Source organism: Manacus vitellinus, unplaced genomic scaffold (genome assembly GCF_001715985.3).
Source record: "Manacus vitellinus isolate BGI_N305 unplaced genomic scaffold, ASM171598v3 scaffold_24_pilon, whole genome shotgun sequence".
Lineage (NCBI taxonomy): Eukaryota > Metazoa > Chordata > Aves > Passeriformes > Pipridae > Manacus > Manacus vitellinus.
The window spans coordinates 1,316,148-1,333,958 of NW_021939798.1; the positions used below are offsets into that span (position 1 = coordinate 1,316,148).

At 49.2% G+C, this 17,811-nt stretch overlaps 1 protein-coding gene across 1 annotated transcript in view; it reads left to right on the forward strand.

Annotated features, from left to right (window-relative positions):
• DNAH9 (dynein axonemal heavy chain 9) overlaps positions 1–17,811 on the forward strand; it is a 200,242-nt gene that overhangs the window by 180,093 nt on the left and 2,338 nt on the right. The window contains exons 68-72 of the mRNA XM_029960052.1: positions 58–249; positions 736–927; positions 1,853–2,023; positions 4,973–5,155; positions 13,385–13,774. Of these exons, the coding sequence (XP_029815912.1) occupies positions 58–249; positions 736–927; positions 1,853–2,023; positions 4,973–5,155; positions 13,385–13,774 (1,128 nt within the window). The remainder of the gene's footprint in view (positions 1–57; positions 250–735; positions 928–1,852; positions 2,024–4,972; positions 5,156–13,384; positions 13,775–17,811) is intronic.

Consider the following 17,811-nt stretch of genomic DNA (forward strand, 5'->3'; position numbering starts at 1 on the left):
AGCTGGAGGTATTTGGAGGCCCTGAGGCTGAGAGCAGTGGCTCTGCCTGTATTGCAGGACACCCTGGAGATGTGCAGCCACGAGAAGGAGTTCAGGAGCATCCTGTTTGCCCTGTGCTATTTCCATGCCGTGGTGGCCGAGCGGCGCAGGTTCGGCCCCCAGGGCTGGAACCGCCCGTACCCCTTCAGCAGCAGGGACCTGACCATCTCTGTGACTGTGCTGCACAACTACCTGCAGGCCAGCTCCAAGGTGGGTGCTTCACTGGGGCTCTGAACCACTGGGGATATGGCTTGTGCTGAAGCTCCTGGGAAATCTCCTGAAATACCATTTCCTTGGGATCTGTGGGTTTGCTGTGCCTTTGTGGGGAGATGAGAGGCCTCGGTGCCACTCGAGCCTGTAGAAGCTTAGAAATCACAGCAAACAGTGCCTGTGGTCTTTATTATTGAAAAGAACAGTGATCTTTAGTTTAACAGAGCTTAGAGTAAATTTGCATTTCAGCGGGGAATTGCAGGAAATCTCTGCTGTGATCCAGTTCTCCTTGGGCAGACTTTAACTACTACCTGATGTTTGTTCACTGAGAAAACTGAAGCAGTGAGGTGGAAACACTGAGTGTGCAGGTCAGTGCTGGAACCTGCAGCCCAGCACTGGCCTCTGGAGCTCTGGCTCTCTGACCTCCTGCATGTTTCCTAAAATGAGAATCTGTCTGTCCTTCCTGCCCTCCCTGTTCATCCTCAGGTGCCCTATGATGACCTGCGCTACCTTGTGGGTGAGATCATGTATGGGGGTCACATCACAGATGACTGGGACAGGAGGCTTTGCAAAACCTATTTGGAAGAATTTATTAAGCCAGAAATGCTGGAGGGAGAACTTCTCCTTGCTCCAGGATTCCCCCTCCCAGGGAACATGGACTACAATGGCTATCACCAGGTAAGCTCTTTGTTTTCTGGCATTATTTACACACCTAAATGTAATGTGTTCCATAACTGCCCTATAATCTGCCTTAGGAGGCAGGAACAGGGCTGCAGTGTTTCTGCACACCTTTGTTATCTCCCATTATGTTCTGTTTCTGTAGATGTCTCAGCATTTCCTTGGATGACCCAGTCTAATGGTAATTTGCCACTTCATCATGGGCTCATTCTGTTCATGCATGAATAGAGCAACTGTATTGGTGCTTGAGACTTGAGCAGGGCTCCTGGAAAATTACATCCACATACCGTTTGCTAAAATGGCCCCTTCAAGCTTCTTTTATCATCAGTTTTGATGAGAATCACTGATGGCTCTTGTTGATCTACTTACTGATCTCATCTGTTCTTTGTACACAAATGCAGTAGCAGAGAGAGACATATTAGGCTGGGTTTGTTCATAAAACTTAACTACTGGAAGCTAAATTGCCATGAGAGATCTCAGGATGCTGATGCTGAAGTGCACAGCAGATAATTGCTAGAGAAGGTCCAGCCTGAGATATAGAGCCAAGCCAAACTTCAGCAATTACTGAATTTTGCCAGCAGGAGTAGAAGCAGTTCTGTAAACAAATATACTCTCCTTCCTCCATCAGTTCACTGGTGTTTCACCCCCAAGCAGAGCTGCCCAGCCTGGGCTGACCTGAGGGAGATGATTCCAGTGCTGTGAGCTCTGCAGGCAAAGTGCCCTGGGCTCTGTATCCAACCTGAACCTGAATGTCTCTGAATCTCACATGAACCTGAATGTGTCTGTATTTAACCTGGACCTGAATATTTCTGTATCTTATCTGAACTTGGTTGGCTCTGTATCTAACCTGGACCTGACTGTCTCTGTGTCTCACCTGACCCTGACTGGCTCTGTGTCTAACCTGAGCCTGACTGTGTCTCTGCAGTACATAGATGAAGCCCTGCCTCCAGAGTCTCCATACCTGTATGGGCTCCATCCCAACGCTGAGCTTGGCTTCCTCACACAGAGCTCGGAGCAGCTCCTGCACACGCTGTTGGAGCTGCAGCCCCGGGACAGCAGCACTGGAGAAGGAGGAGTGGGGACCAGGGAGGAAACGGTGAGAGGGGCAGAGGATCCCATCCCTGTCCCATCCCTCAGTTCTGCACAGCTCAGGCTGTCTCACAGCTGCTCATTGGACTGTGTTCTACCTGTGCTGGGTACAAACCCAGCCTAAAGCCTCGTTTTATGCAGGACATCACCACAGTGGGGTGTAACTGGAGTACTGGCAGTAATAGGACAGTGGCTTTTAATTACCCTTGCACTGCGGTGCCTTCGTTATCATCCTCTGAAGGTGTTCCAGATAAACCTTGTGTGGCCTCCACTGATCTCTGAGCCACCAGTCTCTGTGCACCCCTGTGTGTCTGGCATAACAGGCTCCGGAGTGCACAGTCTGCCACCTAAATGTGCCACCCAGAGCTCAGCCCAACTCTTACTGCTGCCACCATGTCCCACCCAGCTCCCAGGCTCCCAGGAACCTTGTAATTCCTTATTTCCAGCTGAACCCCTTTGCTGTGCCTATGTACCAGGCTGGTCTTCCTCTGGAAACTCAGAGCTCATCAAAACACGGCCCAAGCATTCCCATCAGGATCAGAAATCAGCCAACACATTCTCAGGTTTTTATTTCTGAAGTCTTAAGGCCCCAGCTCTGTGTTCAAGCTTTGCAAATTGATGAGTAGCTAATGGGGAGCTTATATGAAGCCTGTAGTTTCACACATCTTTCTTTTGCCTTGGTGTGGGGCTGGGGAACTGACTGCCTTCCACTGAGGGGCTCTTAGAAGTGCCCAGTATGTTCAATTTTTGGTTCATACTGGAATTTGAGGGGACAGTAATAATCCAGAGGTAGCAAAGCCAAAGGAGATGCTCAGAGGTAGCAGATGTGGCTGCCTGTTCTCTCATTCCATTTGCTATTGAAATGCAGTTAAACTGCTCAGCCACAGAAACAAACTGATCAGTGAGTGCCTCAGCAGTGCTGTCACAGGGCCTGGCCACTCTGCAAACCCCTGGTGACACTCAAGAAGACCCTCACAGGAGCACAGGAGTCCTCATGGCTCTGTCTGGGAATAAAATCTGCCTGAGAGCAGCCAGAGTGTGGCCTCACTGCCCCATGTTGTATCTGAGGGATGCTCCCACTGCTCATTTTCTTCCCAGGGTGATCTCTGTCATGATCTGAGCTATAACTGCACTGCCTGTGTCCACCTGGTTCTTGGATGAGAGGGAGTTAAGTGTTGTCTCAGCTCCTCCCCTGGAGGATATCCAGCCCCTGCTCCGGCTGAGGTGGTTTTTAGGGAGCTTCCAGGGGAACTGTGAACCTGTCGTTTTCCTGAGGCTCTGACAAGTCCAGTTACTCCCACAGGTTTCTGAGGCCACATTACAGCAAACGAGCTGTAATTGTTGTGAAGGAATCAGAGCCAAAGGGATTTGCAGGGGAATTTCAAATTAGAGGACATTTCTGTACTGCACCCGAGCTGCAGCTGAAGAGCTTTTCCAGCAGAGCTTTGCTTCAGCTACCTGTGTGTTGGAACAACAGCCCACACATCAGCGCTGCTGACGTGAGTGGGGAGGGTTTGGGGGAGCAGCAATGGGAGGAAATTGGAGTACAGAGTCCAAAATAGGACTGGTGGTGGTCATGGCAATGAAATGCCCCTGGCTGCCTCTGCAGTTGGCACTGGCCCCCACAAACCAGATTTCTGACGTTGGATCGTTGAGTTGTAACTGTGTTATGCGCTCCTGAAAAATCCCCAGGAAGCAGGAGTCTTGCTCAGGTTCCAGCACAGCAGTAAAGCAAAGAAATGTGTGAGACTTCCACAGCAAGATGTCTAATGTTCCACAGAAACCTGGGAAATACAGCTGATCCAATGGAGATGAGGGGCTTCATGCCTCCCTGTCAGCCAGAAAGGGGTTTGTCTATTTTATTTAATCCTTTAGACACTGGAAACATCCTGTTACATTGGAGATTTCCCTGTTTTGTACTTAGAGTTCCAAAGGAGCTGTGATGGTGACCAGAAAATAATCTTGTTTCATTATGCTTTTCTTCCACGGCTCCATTAGTCCAGAATGCCAAAGTCAGCTTAAAATTCAATTTTCTATAATCACCTCCCTATATCAATAAACCAGAGCAAACCAGCTCATAACCTCCATTGTCCTGAGGCTCAGCTGAGGCTACAGCCCCATTTGTCTCCTTGTGTTGAGTTTGACTTAAGGAGAAATAAGAAGAGAAGCTTGAAAGCCAAGCACAGAAGAGGCTGCTACATGTCATGGGGATGTTTTTAAACCATCATTTTGAAAGCTGCTCATCTGACATTAACTTTTGTAAGCAACTGAATTTTAATAGGGTGGGGCAAGCTCTCACAGTCACAGGATTACAGAATGTGCTGAGTTGAAGGGACCCACAAGGATCATTGAGTCCAACCCTCAGCCCTGCACAGGCCCATCCCCAAGAGTCACCCCCTGTGCCCCAGAGGATCAGCCAAACCCTCCTGGAGCTCTGGCAGCCTTGGGGCTGTGCCCACTGCCCTGGGGAGCCTGGGCAGTGCCCAACCAGCCTCTGGGGGAAGAACCTTTGGCTGAGATCCAACCTGAGCCTGCCCTGACACAGCTCCAGCCATTCCCTGGCTGCTGTCCCTGGTCCCCCCAGAGCAGAGCTCAGTCCCTGCCCCTCCTCTGCCCCTGCCCAGGAAGGTGGAACTGCACTGAGGTCTCCCCTCAGTCTCCTCTTCTCCAGCTGAACACACCAAGTGCCCTCAGTGTCCTCACACACCTTCAAATCAAGGCCCTTCCCCATCTTTATTACCCTCCTTTGGACACTCTCTAATGGCTTCAGATCTTCCTTATACTGTGGTGCCCAAAACTGCACCAGAAAAAAGGTGCTGTGCCCAGTGCAGGTGACCTGGGTGGTTTTGGGGACACTGCCTGGCAGGTGAAGTTCTCCTGCCACGTTCAGGCTGCTGAGCTAAGGAGGTTCTGGGGTCACTCGTGCCCATCCCTCTCTCCTCCCTTTGGCACACAGGTGAAAGACCTTCTGGAAGAGATGTTGCAGAAGCTGGGCGATGAGTTTAACATGGCAGAGCTGGTGGCCAGGCTGGAGCAGAGGACGCCCTACGCCGTGGTCGCCCTGCAGGAGTGCGAGCGCATGAACGTCCTCACCGGGGAGATCAAGCGCTCGCTGCTGGAGCTGGAGCTGGGCCTGAAGGTGGGACTGGGGGACAATCCTGGGGAATGGTGCTCAGGGAATGAAAGGGGTCACGGGGAATAAAAGTGCTCACGTGCTGCTGGCTGCAAACCCATCTTGGCTCCGTGGGAAAGGCTCACAGATGGATTTCAAATGGCACGGTGCCCTCAGGCATGGGGAGGGGTTACACACACAGCACTGCCTGTGCTTTAGGAACAGAGACCAAGCACTTCTGGCCACCCCATATTGTGGCACAGCAACAGCAGGTCACTCAGAAATTGGGACGTGGCCTATTTAAATGTGAGCCAAAAATCACAACTTTTCCTAAAATGTCCAGGTATGGGGGAACTTGGAACAAAGTGTCTTAGAGGCACAAGCTGGGCTGAAATCAAAGATTGGTTGTGTGTGAGGACACAAAATGTTCAGAACTGTAAGAGAAAAAGCCTAAAAATGCAAGTTTTGGAAGAGGTACAACTCCCCTTGCTGGGTATGAGTCACCTGCTGATGGAGGAGGGCCAGGACAGACCTACCCTAGGAAGACACCATCCCTGATGCTCCACCACAGCTGCTTCTCCACCCTGGTAGGAAACGATACTCTGCTCCAGGAGGGTGATTCTGTGTCCCTCTGGGTGCTGCCTTTGGCCACACTAGCTGGAATGCAGATTTCTGGGTTCAGCAGGGTGGGAGGGAGGGCTGTAACTGATACTTCATCCACTGGTAGAAATCATCTGCATCCCCTCCCAGGCAGTTGGTGGGACAAAATATAACAGCTCTGGTTGCCCATTGGGGGATAAATCAGCAGGGATCAGGCTGCATTGCCAGGGAGTGAGGACCTGCCTGGCTGTCCTGGTGCCCTGCAACAACACTTCCTGTTCCCCTTGTCATCCCCAAAAATTCCCCCCCAGAGTCAGGTGCTGTACATCCCTTGGGAAAGCCTAAGTGCAGCACAGAGATGCAGCCTGGAGTTGGCAGCACAAACCTGGTGGCTTCAACACTGCCCTGCACCACCACACACAGCCCTGGGGGATGGCTGTCAGAGTCACAGAGTGTGCTGAGCTGGAAGGGACCCACAAGGATCATCCAGTCCAACTCCTGGCCCTGCACAGGCCCATCCCCAGGAGTCACCCCCTGTGCCCCAGAGGATCAGCCAAACCCTCCTGGAGCTCTGGCAGCCTTGGGGCTGTGCCCACTGCCCTGGGGAGCCTGGGCAGTGCCCAACCAGCCTCTGGGGGAAGAACCTTTGCCTGAGATCCAACCTGAGCCTGCCCTGACACAGCTCCAGCCATTCCCTGGCTGCTGTCCCTGGTCCCCCCAGAGCAGAGATTCCATGGGATGAAGTAACAGTTAAGGGCAGCAGTTGCTGGGCATTCCCTGCTCCATCATCTCTGGAATGACAGGTTGTCATCCCATTTCACCAAAATTCTCAGCTCCCAAAACCAGTTTGCACAGCATAGAAACCATCTGCCTGAAGGATCTGCAGCGGCTTTGACCCAACCCCTTGGCAGGAAGAGCTGCTGGGTGGGCAAGGAGGGCCTGTTCTGAGATGGAAGGACATCCCAGCCCCCTCCTGAGGGCAGCTTGGAAGAGAGATCTCCAAAGGCCCTCCCTGCAGGGGCATGGGGAGGGGCAGGGTTGGCTCAGGGATTTGGGCAGCAGCTCTGCAGGGATGGGACTGGGCTGTTCCCAAATCCCAGCTGTGTGAGCTGTACCCTGAATCCTGCACATGTGTCTGCAATGCATTTGCTGCTGCTGCTTATTGTCTTCATTAAAGAGAGACATATCACAGTCACTTTGTGGTGGCCAGTGTGGACAGTCCAGTTTAAAATAGGTTGATATTTATGTAGTCAATTATTACAAACAGATTTCCCTTATTTTCTAGCATAAGGCAGTGGAATTGAAAATTCTGTTTTCTGAGACAGGTAAACAGAAGTGATTTAATGTTTCAATCCCAGAGCAGCAAACAAGATATAATTGTAACTTGGACAATGTGTGGCAATTAGATTTAATGTGGGGAAAAATATGCTGTTTAATATTGATAGGGGAATGAGGGGATGCACAAGCTTAAATAAAGCACAGACAAAATAAACGCTGAGAATCAACAATAGAGGGTGCAAACTTCTCCCAAAAGCCTGCCATAAATCAGGGCAGGGCAGGAGGTGGTACCTGCAGAAAAGGAACCTCTAATGACTGGAGCAGCCTCAGCACCTGAGGGGGGATTCAGGCACCCAAGGCCAGGACTGGAGGAGAACTGCAAGGGAACAGTTTGAAGCTGTGCCAGGGCAGGCTCAGGTTGGATCTCAGCCAAAGGTTCTTCCCCCAGAGGCTGGTTGGGCACTGACCAGGCTCCCCAGGGCAGTGGGCACAGCCCCAAGGCTGCCAGAGCTCCAGGAGGGTTTGGCTGATCCTCTGGGGCACAGGGGGTGGGTGACTCTTGGGGATGGGCCTGTGCAGGGCTGAGGGTTGGACTCGATGATCCTTGTGGGTCCCTTCCAGCTCAGGATTCTGTGAATCTGTGAATCTCTTCTATGGGATGAGCAGCACCATCAGTCTGAGTCAGCATTTCTTCATCTGCTGTTGGCTGAAGAGACATATTTGAAGGGCCTGATAGACCACCAATGGGCAATTCATGGAAGCCTTCTGGTTGGAAAAGACCTTTAAGATCATCAAGTCCAACCGTCAACCCAGCACCAACACCATGATCACCACTAAGCCATGTCCATATCCTCGTGTTTTTTGAACACTTCCAGGGATGGTAACTCCACCACAGTGTGTTCCAGTGCTTTACAACCCATTCTGTGAAGAAATTTTTCCTAATATCCACTCTAGCCCTCCTCTGGCACAGTTCTGTGTCTGCAGGCACTCGTGGGTCCCTGAAGAGCTGAGAGATGTCATGCATGACCCACAGCACTGCCCAGCATTGCCCATGTCCCCATGCCATGGGGCCTGTCGAGCAGCCAGGGAATGCTGATGGCTCTTTCTGCTGCCCTGACTTGACAGCTGGTCTTCACACTCAGTTTGGGGGAGAAATCCTACTTTAATTGTTCCTTCCCAAAGGTTCCTTCCCAAAGCAGCTCCTGTGAGAGCCGCTGGAGCTCGTTAATCCCTGGGGCTGGGGGTCTGCACTGACAGCCCTCAGAGGAGGAGACTTTATAAACCAGGAGCCTCAGAGCTCAGCAGAGAATAAATAAAGCCCAGAGGAAGCAAATCTTACTGGTTTTAACTGACTATCTGCCAAAAGAAGGCGATTTGGAAATGTCAGGCCTAATTTGAATTTTTTGAATAATTCATTGTGTCTTTGTAACGGAAAGTGATTGTTTGGTCCAAAAATAGGAGACATCCCATTAAGAGGAAGAGAAATTGCAATAGACTGGTGGCCATCAAAAATAACTGGCACGTTGCTCTTCAAAGTCCTTTGTTCTGGCTGACTTGGGTGGGACCAGAGGCTGGGCTGAAACACTTGCATGTTAATGCTGTACCAGCCTCATCTTTGCAAGCAGATCTTTTATTTTGCAATTTGGGTGAAGGATAAGCCTCCAAAATGAGGATAATATATATTCTAAAATAACAAAGTTAGACCAAATTTCGATAGGCTAACGGGGTATTTCACTGTATCAAGTGAAAATAAAATAACCTGAACTGAGAAAACAATTTGTGACAATAGTGTGCTCATCTGGAGGGAATGGCTGCAGGCTGATTAGGGTTTCCTTCGAGGGTGTCTTTAATGAAAATTACTCCCAGCATTTGGGAAAAATAAAATGAAAAAAGTAACTTGAATCATTTCAGATGCACTTTAGTATTCAGCATCTGAAATGCAAATTTATGCATAATTGTGTTTGGACAACTACATGAGATTGCTGCTGTAGATGCTTTGAACCCTCACAGGAGGCTCTGACATTATGCTTGGATGCACAGGTTTTAAAAATTGCTTTTCTCAAGCCTTGCTGAGAATTACATTTGCTAATTCATTTGTTTCCTGAAAGTAAAACTAGACATGATATATGATCAGGGGGTTATGTCTTTAAATCAATTTGACTGCTTGCACACATTTTGCAAGATTTTTTCCCATGTTAAAACCCTTCCAGGAGTGCAAAATTCTCCTGTCTCAGTGTCCCACTGTGGCCAGTGCAGGACTTTGCTCCTCAGACTATTTTTAGTTCCTCTATGGTCTTGTCATGGCTTTAGACCATTGATACTTCCTTTCCATGTCCAATTTCTCCTAAGATGGGAGATGGTGACCCACAGGGTATGATCAAAGAAGGAATTGCAATGGTGCTTCAGGGTCTGTGGCCAGTGTTCAATAACAAAGTCATGACAACTGCCCTGATGGGGTCAGACCATCCTGACAGGCTGGAGAAGGTCCCTGCCAGCCCCTCTGATCTTCTGGAGGCTGAGCTTTGATGTTGGATCAGGAAATTGTCTCCGAGTGTGTTATGGAGAAAATGAAACACAGGTGCCCAAGAGGAAACCCCTGGGGTTTGCACTGCCTTGTGTGTCTGTCACTTCATGGCAAGTGCCAACATGAGCCATCTCTCATTTGTGTTGGACCCTCGTGCCTGGAGTTACCCAGGACTTCAAAGCCCTTTGACCACATGATCCATCATTTTGAGATTCCCCACAGTTGTAAAATCATTGATTAGAAATCATGAGGAGGCAGAGACTCCCCTGGGATGGCACAGGTGAGGTGTGTTTTGAAAGGTGGTTGCAGTTGTTCCTCATGTTTTAGTACTAACTGCAAATATTTCTACTTCCACCTTTTCATTTAACCTCATTTATTTCTTTTGGCTTCAAAGACCTTAAACTCTTTGTACTCATGATTTTCTCTATCCACCATAATCTGTTCTCCTTGGGGAAACCCAGCAGGTTCAGATGGTGTGGCAGAGGTTTAATCATGCCTTGTACCAGTCCCTCCTGATGAGACAGGAACATTTCCCAGGGAAATCCACAGACCTTGGGAGAGAGGAGGAATCTGATTAGAGATCCCAGGGCTGCAGCATCTTCCAGGCATGGGGCAGTGCAAAAGTCCTCTGAGCTCCCATTGGAATTGGTGGGTGCTGGGGACTTCCCCTTGAAGTCCTGCCCTTGCTTATTGCCAGACAAGATGGATTTTATTGTGGATGTTTAGAATTTTTCACAGGAACAGAAAAAGAGGAAAAAAAATAATAATGAGAAAAATATGAAGAAGAAGACGATGATGAAGACGAAGGAGAAGAATAAAAAGATGAAGAAGGAGAAGAAGAAAAGGAGGAGAAGAAAAGAAGGAGAAGAAGAAAAAGAAGAAAAAGATGATGAAGAAGAAAAGAATCAGCATAAGAAGAAGAAGAAAAATATGAAGAAGGAGAAGAAGAAAAGAAGAAGAAGGAGGAGGAGAAGATGAAGAAGAAAAAGAAGAAGAAGAAAAAGGAGGAGAAGAAGAAGAAGAAAAGAAAAAGAAAAAGGGGGGGAAAAAGAGAAAAAAATAGGGTTGTAAGTCAAGTTCTAAAAAACCAGAAGTGCTTGAATGGACATTTCCAAGGCCTGAATTCAGCTGACAGTCCTCTTTGCTCCTACACAAAAGTGTATGGGGCAGGTGTGTGTCCAAAGCCCTTGTTGAAGTTGTCACCCAGCAGCTCCCAGGGCTGTGGTTGGTTCAGGGCATTCCTGTCCTGGACGCTTGTCTGCCAAGGTGGAGGCTATGGGCTCTTTGTAGAAGGACTTGCTGACCCCAGAGCAAGCCTGGTTTGCCCTAAAGAGACTGGAGAGAGGTGGGGATCAGGTTCTTCTCCCAGCAAACAAGGGACAGGACAAGAGGAAACAGCCTCAAGCTGCACCAGGGAAGGTTTAGATTGAATATTAGGGAAAATTTCTTCATGGAAGGGGTTGTAAAGCCCTGGCACAGCTGCCCAAGGCAGTGGTGGAGTCACCATCCCTGGGAGTGTTCAAAAAACATGTGGATGTGGCACTTGAGGACGTAGTTTAGTGGTGAACATGGTGTGGTGGGTTGATGGTTGGACTTGGTGATCTTAATCTTTAAATCTTTAATCTTTAAATCTTTAATCTTTAAATCTTTAATCTTTAAATCTTTAAAACTTTAAATCTTTAAATCTTTAAATCTTTAATCTTTAAATCTTTCCAGTTTTAACAATTCCATGATTCTGTGGTTCTAAGCCTCGATCACTCCATGCAGAGCTCCACTTGTTGGTGTTGGATGCACCACATTCCATTGCCCAGGGCACCCTCCTGTGTCCCATGCTCTGGTGGGTGTCCAGCTGTGACCTTGTCTGGAGCCTGGCAGTGGTGCCTGCAGGTCAGAGCCCTGCAGGGCATGGTCAGCCCAGGAACAAACTGCAAAGATTTGGAACTGCTGGGTCTGCCAAGAATTGCTAAATGTGTGTGGGGGTGAGGTGCTTTGAGCAGATTTCAACTTTTGCTAAAGCTTTCTGGATTTTTGTGGCCCCAGTACAGGGCACCTCTGCTGACCTCATGGCTGGAGGCACTGACACCCTGGGAAAGAACAGCTGGAATTTTTTAATGTGAATAGACTGACCCAATTCCCTCACCCTTGTTCTCAGCAATGGCTCAACTGATTTCAGTTGATCTTTCCAAAAACACTCAGCCTGAGGCAAAGAGAAACTGTAAGTCACATAAACTCTGGTGAAATGATAAGAGGATAAAAGGAAGTTTTTATAATGGAAACCAGTGATCACTCCTGATCATTATCTGATCATTCCATACAGGGGAAGCTGAGCCTGTGTTTGCAGGTTTTTTATTTGCAGCCTTGCTTGGTTTGAGTGGGGCAGAATCACAGATTAGTTGTTCAGGATATTGTCTAGTCCAACCCCATCCCCAAAACAGGGACAGGTTATCTGGGACCCACTCCAGTTGGGTTTGGAAATTTCCAAGGATGGAGACTCAGAGCCTCTCTGGATAACCTGTTCCAGTGTTCAGCCACCCTGACATTGTATTTTGATGGAATGTCCTGTATTTCAAATGGTTCCCATTGCCTCATGTCCTGTCACTGGACACCCCTGAGAGGAGTCTGGCTCCATGTTCTTTGCTTCCTGCCATCAGATGTTCATAGGCATTGAGAACCCCCCTGAGCCACCTCTCCCTGGGGCTGAGCAATCCTCAGCACTGGTCCCAGCACAGCAGACGTGGCCTCACCAGTGCCATGACAAGGACATGGTCTCCAACCTATCCCAGGCTCAGAGAGGCTCCAGGCACTGCCTGCAGTCCCAGGCACAGCCCCTGTCAGCAGCTTGGCCTGAGCCAAGCCTCTGTTGTGCCAGTCAGCTGCCCCAGGTGGGGACAATGACTCGTGGAGTGTCACCACCCCACCTGTACCCTGGTGAGCTCCATCTGTGTGTCCCCTGGTGCAACCTGCTGCACAACCTGCTGCAGCTCTGAACAGCCTCTCCCAGCTGTCCTTTAGCCTTGGTAACATCCAGACATCTCTCATCTAGATTTCATAAGATTTCAGCTGAATACAGCAAGAATTTTCTTAATTTTAGTCTCTCAGGCCATGGGAACCCTCTGCAGAGCACCACGAGTTCAAGAGGGATGTGTGGTTGATGTGCAGAACCCCTCTTTGGCCAGGCAATGATGTTCCAGCTCTTCTGCCTGAACAAAAGTGATCCAGGTTTCTAAATGCTTTAAAACTAATTACTTGCTGCATAAAGGATAAGTCAAACCTTTCTCTTTATCTCACTTGGCTGAATCATATCTTACTTTGTTGTGTATTTCCCTGCTGTGGAAGGAACTGTGATTACATTTGCAGACAACACATGAAGTTAAAAAGAAAACCTTGCACTGCCAAAGCAATAGATGAGGAGAGGAGGGAGAGGAAGTGGAGGAGAGGAGGGGAGAGGACTTGACTTAACAAACATTTGGACAATTTTGGAGTAGATCATCAGAGACTCCAGTGTCCTGCCCTGGCAGTGAATGAGAACACTTTTGAACCTTTGAAAACTGGCTCTAACAAATCTTCAGTCCACAAGTCCAAACAGAAGAAAAAAGGGGCCAACCGAGGGACACCCTTTTCACTGTCCCACAGCTTCTCCTCCCAGTAGTGTGTTTACAGCAGGGAAGATGAGGATGCAGGAATGTGCAACAGAAGGTGTTCAGGAAAGCCCCAAACTCTTGAAGCCCTTCACAGTCCATGACCACCAGTGACTGTGTGGGGTGAGCTGCTGTTCCTCATGTCCCAGCCCAGCTTCTGCTTGAACAGCCTTTGCTGAACAGTTATCAGTGCTAATTGTGCCCTTTCTCACACAGGGAGAGCTGACCATGACCAGTGACATGGAGAGCCTGCAGAATGCCCTCTTCTTGGACATGGTGCCCGAGTCCTGGGGAAGGAAGTCCTACCCTTCCACAGCCAGCCTGGGTACGTGGTTCACTGACCTCCTCGCTCGCATCAACGAGCTGGACACCTGGACTGGAGATTTCTCCCTGCCCTGCACGGTGTGGCTTGGGGGGTTCTTCAACCCCCAGTCCATCCTGACAGCCATCATGCAGACCACGGCCAGGAAGAACAAGTGGCCTTTGGACAGGATGGCCCTGCAGTGTGATGTGACAAAGAAGAGCAGAGAGGATTTTGCCAGCCCCCCTCGGGAAGGGGCCTATGTCCATGGCCTGTTCATGGAAGGAGCACGCTGGGATGCACAGGTGAGCTCACCAAGGCTCTTGGGTTGGGAGGGAAGCCATGGATGTCATGTCCTTATTCCTTGGTGCTGCACTCAGGAAACTTCTCAGCCTGGACAGGCTCTCATCTGAAATAGTCATCTGAGCTGCCTCTTCAGGAAAGACAGATGGGAGATCTGGGCCATCTGAGGCCTCCTGAGATCAGAGGAATCACCCTTTGGAGCTCAGCTCCGTGGCTGTGAAGGGAGTCCAGGGTGCTCAGCTTGGACTGACACATCCAGTGTGTCCCAGGTGAATCTCACTGACTGAACTGTGCTCAGTACTCGAGGTCCTGCTACAGACAGACACATGGGGTCCTGGCAGAGCTGCACTGTCCCCACACCTTCACATGGTGTGATTTCACTGCTGCCTCCAAAAGTGACAGATTTTTTGGGGGCACTGCTCTGTTGCCTGTTTGGCAGCAGTGGGGAGAGAGGAGAGGACTCTGCTTTCCTACGTGCTCACATCCTCAGGGCTGGATGGATGGGATGTGCCACACCCAGAGCACTGTGCTTCCATTGTCAGGTGCTGCAGGATGTGACCAAAAATTAATCATATTCTTTATCCATTCCCTTAAATAAAGCTTGATGAAGGTCTAACCTGGATAGTCCACGTGGACTCAGGCTGTTGACTCAGGATGGGGGGTGGGCTGACCCTGGACAAGCAGAAACAGTGAGTGTCCCTTGCTCTTCTTTCCCCCTCTGGGTGAGAGGGACACCTTTCAGCTGGAGCACAACCTCAGGCAGCCAAGATGAGGACCATACCTACCCCTTGGGCACTTGCTGTTCCTACCTGTGGAGCTCTGGCATCCTCTTGGAGCAGCATCCCAAGGAGCACAGCTCTCCCTGTGAGTCCTTCTGACAGTTGTCAGCTGCAGGAGCACAGCCTGCAGAGCCAGAGCCCTCAGACTGACAATTCCCACTGGGTCTGGTTCTATGAGTTGCCTGGCCCGTGGGGCTGTGATTCCCAGTTTGTTCTGTGCGTGGGAATTCAAGGACAGTGGTTCCTGCAGCTCTTCCTGTGCTCTGCTGCTGCTGCCAGGGATCTGTGAGAGAGAGAACACTGACCAAAGTGGGTCACCCAAAACCTTCTGATCTGTGTCAAGTTTACCCTCTCACAAGAAGAGGCTTTTATGTCAGACACAGCTCTTTACCCAGAGCCAGCTCTTAAGACTCCAAGTCTTAACCTCAAAGATCCCACTTTATCTGCTGTGGGACCTGGTGGGTGGCTGCTGAGGAGCCTGTTAGATCCTGAATCCCAGCCTGACCTTGCAATTCACGTCCAACACTCACTACTTATTTGTCATCTCCCTCTCTGCAATGGTTTGCCTTGAAGGACAGGAAATTAAGCAAATCTTTGACCTCACTGAGTGATGCCATCCAGTGCATTTGATCACAAATCCTTGGGAAGGTCGAACTTCCCGGCCCTTTTTCACTCTGGAAATGGGTTGACATGTACACTGGGTCTGGAAAGCCACAGGCAGTCAGGAACATGGGCAAAGGCTCTGTCAGGGGATTGCAGTGAAGGTCTCGTGTGGGTGTCATGTCAGATCCCCTCCATGGTTTTGCTCTGCTCCCAGCAGAGCTCCCAGCAGCAGAACAGGGACCAACCAGCCCAGTCTGTTTCCCAGCCCTGGTCCCACAGTTCCCTGACTATTCCCTTCTCTAAGTCTGTGGTGTGGCTGCCACACATAGCCCCTTGGAGTCACAGCCCTCAGCACAGGGAGCACTGCATTTCAGCTGCCCTCAAACCCTGACATCTGACAGGTACAAACCAACTGGACACAACACAACAGAGAAAGTTTAAAAAAATTCCTGGTCGTGCATATCAAATAATCCTTTTAAAAAAATTCCAGTGACTGGTGTTACATTTTCCTTTACCATCCTTGCCACCATTACTAGAACTGAGTTCTGCCCAGGTTTTGCCCAGATTTTACCCAGTGCCAGTCAGGGCTGGAAGGGAAGAGTGAGAAGTTTTGGTGGTGCAAAGCCAGAAATCTTTTGGGAAACATGTGGCTTCTCCCCTCTGCCTCCCCCTAATAACTCATCCAGGTGATTGCATTCAGCAATGAGCTTTGTCTGCAGGGACCATCCCAGCCCCAGGAACTGTGTTTTTCTGATTCCATTTTCCTTGTGATTGAAAGATACTGAGCAAATACCTTTATGGAACCATTCATAATCTCTGGTATCATGCTTCAATTTATTTCAGAAAGGAAAAGGATATTTTCATGGGTTGCTGCTCACACTGAAATATCATTTCCACTGAGTGGAACTATTCATTTCACCTATAATCCAGTGAGCACCAGTATATTAATGGATGCAGGACTTTTAAAACAGGTGCACAGCTCTTTTGGGTTGTATACTCCTTCCAAATTAATCCTCTGATAAAAATGGCAGGCCTTATTTAGAAGCATCCTCTGGGGAACACCTCCACTCTTAAAAGAATATTTCACATTTAGGTTGTGCCTCCAAAAAAGGAAAAAGTCCCTCTATGTTCTGCTACACACATTTTTCTATTTATTTAAACATTTATATTTGCCCTTGGGTGTCTTAAATTTATAAAACATTCATTACAAACCAGCAGGCAGCTATTAAATGAAATGAAACTAAGCAGATTATTTTGGGTGCAAATGATGTGTTGCTGCAGCCCTGTTCAAGTCAGTGGCACTCAGTGAGAGATGCTTCCACTGGGGACACTCTGAGACATTTTATCTCAAGCCAGGGGAGCCTTGCTGACTGATTCCTGGCTTTCCTGCTCCCAGCAATGGCCAGTTTGATGCCAAGAATGTGCCCTGCAACTCCCCAAGGGGAGAGGTGGCTTTTACACTACATGTGGCAAGTGAAGCCTTGCCAGGTGCAGACAACACAGCCCCTTGTCATGGAACCATGGAGTCATGGAATGGGTTGGGTTGGAAGGGACCTTAAAGCTCATCTAATGGGCAGGGACACCTTCCATTATCCCAGGTTGCTCCAAGCCCCGTCCAACCTGGCCTTGGACACTTCTAGGGATGGGGCAGCCACAGCTTCTCTGGGCAACCTGTGCCAGGGCCTCCCCACCCTCACAGGGAACAATTTCTTCTCATTCCCCTGGTCCAGTTGAAGCCACAAACCCCATCACTCTCTGGACCCTCTTGGGGTGATGTTTCTGCTGCTCCTCTGCTGGTCACCAACCCCTCCCCCCTGCAAACAGGTTCCAGTGTCCCAAAGGCAGCCGAGCTGTGCTGGGGTCCTTGGGCCAACTGACCCCAATGGGCTGTGCTGGGAGGGCCCCTGTGCTGGTGAACCTCAGTGTGCACAGAGTGTGAGGGGTGTTGGGTGTTGTCTCACTGGGTCTGGAGTTGGGCCCATCATTCCCCAGCCCTGCCTCGTGACAGCTGGTTTGTGTCTTCAGGCCCATCAACATGTTCCCTCTCAGTGGCCTGTTGGGAAGCCAGGACAAGCAGAAGGGGCTTTGTGAGGATCTGAGGCCTGAGCTCCCCGAGCTTTGCACCACGAAAAGCTGTGCCAGTAGTCAGGAAAAATTGCTTTCAGAGTAGAACTGATTTCTGATCATAAGAGCGATAAAAAATGCAAATGCAAATCAGCCCAGACATAACAAAATGATGTGTTACATGGAGGTACCTCAGGAAGTTTTCAACTCTTGGTAACCCAGAAACAGGTAGAATATCTCTTGGAAATTTGATTTGAAGCAGTCCAAGCAGTTAAAAAAAAAAAAAAAGAGAACTGATCAAAATCCAGTCTCAGAACTGAAAGATGTAGATTTCAAAAGAGTGCATAACAATGTTTAATAAATAGCTACTTTGCAAGGTTTTATAAGAATTATTTAATGTTTGTTCAGCACGTTGAAAATATAAAATCCTAAATGAGAGCTGGATTTATCGCAGTTCAGTATAACAGATGGCATTAGTACAATTAAACTGAGGTGTGTGGCAAGAGGGATTATTTTTCTTCATTCATTTGCAGAGCTAAATAAACTACTGGAGAGGCTGAACCTCATTCCACAGCCCTGATGTAAGAGCACTG